The sequence below is a fragment of the Vigna radiata genome, chromosome 9 (genome assembly GCF_000741045.1).
Source record: "Vigna radiata var. radiata cultivar VC1973A chromosome 9, Vradiata_ver6, whole genome shotgun sequence".
NCBI classification, from domain to species: Eukaryota; Viridiplantae; Streptophyta; class Magnoliopsida; order Fabales; family Fabaceae; genus Vigna; species Vigna radiata.
The window spans coordinates 11024081-11028348 of record NC_028359.1 but is presented as its reverse complement, the minus strand read 5'-3'; the positions used below and the strand labels follow the sequence as shown (position 1 = coordinate 11028348).

At 45.3% G+C, this 4268-nt stretch overlaps 2 protein-coding genes across 2 annotated transcripts; both read left to right on the top strand.

Moving 5' to 3' along the window:
* Nucleotides 1-1121: 1121 nt before the first annotated feature.
* Nucleotides 1122-2171, top strand: LOC106773325. Its single transcript, XM_014660025.1, has one exon. The coding sequence runs from the start codon at nt 1122-1124 to the stop codon at nt 2169-2171; it is 1050 nt and encodes a 349-aa protein (XP_014515511.1).
* A 180-nt stretch (nt 2172-2351) lies between these two features.
* LOC106773324 lies at nt 2352-3633 on the top strand. Its single transcript, XM_014660024.1, has 3 exons — nt 2352-2712; nt 2795-3167; nt 3288-3633. The coding sequence occupies exons 1-3, from the start codon at nt 2352-2354 to the stop codon at nt 3631-3633; spliced, it is 1080 nt and encodes a 359-aa protein (XP_014515510.1).
* The last annotated feature ends 635 nt before the right edge of the window (nt 3634-4268 follow it).

The following is a 4268-nucleotide window of genomic DNA, read 5'->3' as shown; positions in this document are numbered from 1 at the left end:
CATCATAAAATTTAAACAAAAACAAAAAAATCATTAAAAAATTAAATTTTTTATTTAATCATATAAAATTTTTATTGGGAAAAGTACAATAATCATTAAATACTGCAAATGTTGACAAAAACCTGTAATGCACAGAAAATGAGAATAGAGAGAAAAAGAATTTAACACCATTTGTCATTATTTAACGGAAGGGACTATTTTGACTCAAAAATTTAAAAGTAAGGACCAATTTCAAACACTTTTCTAAATAGGGACTAAATTGAGATTTGCCAACCAAACTAGGGACAAAGTTGAGTATTAAACCTTAAACTAAAATAATGTCTATACGGTAGTATAGCTTTAACGGTCGGTCTGACGGTTGGGCACATCAACATAACGGCCGGCTAAATCGAGCGGGCCAATTTACCAATTAAAAGGGCCAAATTATCAAATTAATCCAACTTTATTGGGCTCGAGGCCCATTATGTTGCAAATACGAATAAACAGACAATATTATATGTCACATATCAAATAATATCTCAATAGAGATATATCAGGTAAGTTTGTTTATATTTTATTCTGTTTATATTTTATTCTCTTCTATTGATCTCATATCAATCCAAAGCCTATAAATAAAGAACTAAAGGCTCAAAACAAGGTACGCTCACATTCTCTCACACTCATAGTTTCACACCTGACTGAGTATCAACCCTCTCTCCATTCTAAGCATCAACTTGCTGAGGATCGAGGGTCTTCCTACACCGACATCTAACTTGATCGTCGGAGTGCCCTTACAGGTACCCCCCCTTCTCGGGTGAAGATTGGAACTAGACGAACGGTCTGAAGAACAGACAGTGAAGGTATTTGAAGATCTCGCACCAGAAAGAAGCAGAATCGCGTCATCAAGGTTAGTCCTTTCGGTCTCAGAAATTCCTACCGAAACATTTTGGCGCACACCGTGGGGCCGAAAGTGAAGACTCCCTATGGTGACCACCAGAAGCATGGACGGTATCGATCATACATAACTCATAAGGCAGCTCCAAACTCAACTGGAGGAACAGACCCATATGATTCGACAACAACAGGAGACACATCGGAAACTAGTTGAAGAGATTGCCCAACTCAAAGAAAAACGACCGGAGATGACGGAAAACAACAACCGTACTGGCGCCCACAATGACGGCCATAACAGCGGCCGAAACGACGGTCGCCATGATGACAACGGTCGTCCTCCACGATCGCCTGAGTTGCTACCTTTCACTAAAGACGTTATGCAGGCTACAATGCCCGATCGACCTCACCCGCAAATTGAAAAATTCGACGGAACAACAGACGCCGAACACCATCTCCGAAATTTCGTCGACTCCATGGCCTTCTATTCCAAAAGCGATCCAGTCAAATGCAGGGCTTTCTCCCTATCTCTAAAAGACGAAGCCCTAGAATGGTATTACACTCTTCCTCCTAATTCTATTGACAGTTTTCATACGGTCACCACTCTATTCAAAAGGCAATTTTCGGCCAACCGGAGGGAGAGGATGTCCGCTGCCGAACTCGTCAATCTCAAACAAGGGAGAGACGAACCGTTGAGAACATTCATGCGCAGATATTCTGAAGCGGCAATAAGAGTAAAAGGTGTCACCCATGAGTTCATTATCAACAACCTGCCCAACTATCTCAAACTGGGGTTTGTCTCCGAGAGTCTATATGCTGAATTACCGAAGACTATGGAGGAATTACAGGAAAAAATGACCAAATTCATCAAAATGGAAGATCAACGACACTACCGCAAGAAAGTTGAGGCCTCCATAATTGAAGCTAAACGCGATGACCAGCGATCGCATGACAAGGGTCGTAATCAAAGGCCCCTGCGAAGAGGGCCTCCAGTACCACTCGGTCTCCGCTACGACCACTACGCACATCTCACTGTTCTGAGGGAGAAAGTGTTTGAAAAAGCCCTCCAAACTAACCTGATCACCGTTCGCAAACGACGCTCGCCCAGGGATGCGAACGGATCTAAAACATGTCAGTTTCATGATAACCAAGGACACTCCACAGAAGGATGTCAGAGCCTCAAAGACGAAATCGAAAGATTAATCCGTGTCAGATATCTGCGGGAATTTGTTAAGGCAGAGACGAGTCAACGAGGGCGCTCACCCAAAAAGATAAGGAGAAGCCCTGAACCTTCACGCTGAAAGACCAGACGCTCTAGAGAGCGCTCGCAAAGCAGATCTAGAAAGCGGGATACAACCCCGAGGGGCCGCATTGACACCATCTTAGGAGGTTTTGCTGGGGGCGGAGCCTCATCCTCGGCCCGCAAAAGACACTTGCGGAACTTGCGAAGCGTCCACACGACAACTTAAAATCCCTTATCCATGCCTGACATCACCTTTACGAACAGGGATTTTCACACCCCAGAGCCAGAACAGGATGATCCTATGGTCATTACAGCCCGAATAGCACAGTATGACGTGAGCAAAGTCCTGATAGAACAGGGAAGTTCGATCAACATCTTATACTGGACAACATTCAAGAAGATGGAGCTGACGAAGGATGCGGTAACACCCTTTCACGAACAGATCGTTGGATTCGCAGGTGAACGTGTTGATACCCGAGGATACCTCGTCCTGAGGACCCGATTGGGCACCGGTGACAAGGCTAGAGAAATCCGTGTGCGCTTCCTGCTGGTAGAAGCAAACACTTCATTTGGCGATGAAGTTCCCGTTCGAAAGCGGCGTAATATGCACCGTTCGAGCAGATCAGAAAACCACTCGGCAATGTTACACCGCTTCCTTAAAGGCCACAACTTATAACAAAGAGAAACGTCCTGAAGCTATATTGGTCGACCTAGACCCTCAGACCAACACAGACAATCGGATTCAACCCCAGGGAGAGATTAAACCGTTCCTCCTGGGGAAGAATGCTGAGCAAACTACTAACATAGGGGCTGATCTCACTCCCGTCGAAGAAAGCAACCTAACCACACTACTGAGGTCCAATGGTGAGCTCTTTGCGTGGAACGCCTCAGATATGCCAGGGAACCATCCCAGCGTTATCACACACAAGTTATCCATATTTCGAGAAGCTCGACCAATAGCGCAGAAGAAAAGAAGGCTAGGCACCGAAAAAAGGGTGGTCGTACAGAAGGAAGTTGAGAAACTGGTCAAGGTCGGATTCATCCGGGAGATAACGTATACCACTTGGTTGGCAAATGTAGTCATGGTGGAAAAAACGAACGGTTAGTGGCGAATATGTGTAGATTTTAATGATCTCAACAAAGCTTGTCCTAAGGACAACTACCCCCTTTCCAGCATTGATCGACTTGTGGACGGCGCCTCTGGACACACAGTCCTCAGCTTTCTAGACGCATACTCCGGATACAACCAGATCCCGATGTATGCTCCAGACCAAAACAACACAGCCTTCATAACTGAGCAAGCCAACTACTGCTACGAGGTAATGTCGTTCGGTCTGAAAAATGTAGGTGCAACTTATCAACGCCTCATGGATAAAATCTTCCACAATCAAATAGGGCAGTGCATGGAGGTTTACGTAGATGACATGGTGGTGAGAAGCTGTTCCCACCAACAACATTTGAAGGATCTAGCCGAGGTCTTCCACCAACTCAAACAGTACAGTTTACGTCTAAATCCGTGAAAGTGTACGTTCGGGGTGTCGGCCGGTAAATTCCTGGGTTTTATGTTGACAAGTCGAGGAATTGAAGCCAACCCTGACAAATGTCGAGCAATCCTGGAGATGAGAAGTCCAACCAAGCTGAAAGAGGTCCAGTGCTTAGTCGGCCGCCTCACCGCTCTATCACGGTTTATACCGAAACTCTCCGACCATATCAAGCCGATACTCAAAAACATGAAGAAAAATGTGCCTCGACATTGGGATGATCACTGTGAGGCGGCCTTCTCTGCAGTAAAAAACATACTGACCAACCCGCCTATCATGAGTCGTCCAACAGAAGGGTTTGACTTACAATTATATATGTCCGCATCCAGCCATTCGATAAGTGTCGCCCTTGTTCAAGAGGCACCAACCTTCAAGCTTATATATTTTGTTAGCAGAACCTTACAGGGGGCCGAAGAACGATATTCTCAGGTGGAGAAAGTAGCATTGGCTCTACTAACAGCGACGAGATGGCTCCGACCATACTTTCAAAGCCACCAAGTTATTATCCGAACGAACCATCCGATCGCCAGGATTCTCAGGAAACCAGATCTAGCAGGAAGGATGGTCTCCTAGTCCATCGAATTATCTGAATTCGGATTACGTTTTGAACCACA

Coding starts and splice junctions, on each gene's coding strand:
- LOC106773325 (XM_014660025.1), top strand. CDS start 1,122: ATGACGGAAAACAACAACCGTACTGGCGCCCACAATGACGGCCATAAC.
- LOC106773324 (XM_014660024.1), top strand. CDS start 2,352: ATGCCTGACATCACCTTTACGAACAGGGATTTTCACACCCCAGAGCCA. Junction 2,713..2,794: donor AGTTCCCGTTCGAAAGCGGC/GTAATATGCACC, acceptor CTTATAACAAAG/AGAAACGTCCTGAAGCTATA. Junction 3,168..3,287: donor GGATTCATCCGGGAGATAAC/GTATACCACTTG, acceptor CCCCCTTTCCAG/CATTGATCGACTTGTGGACG.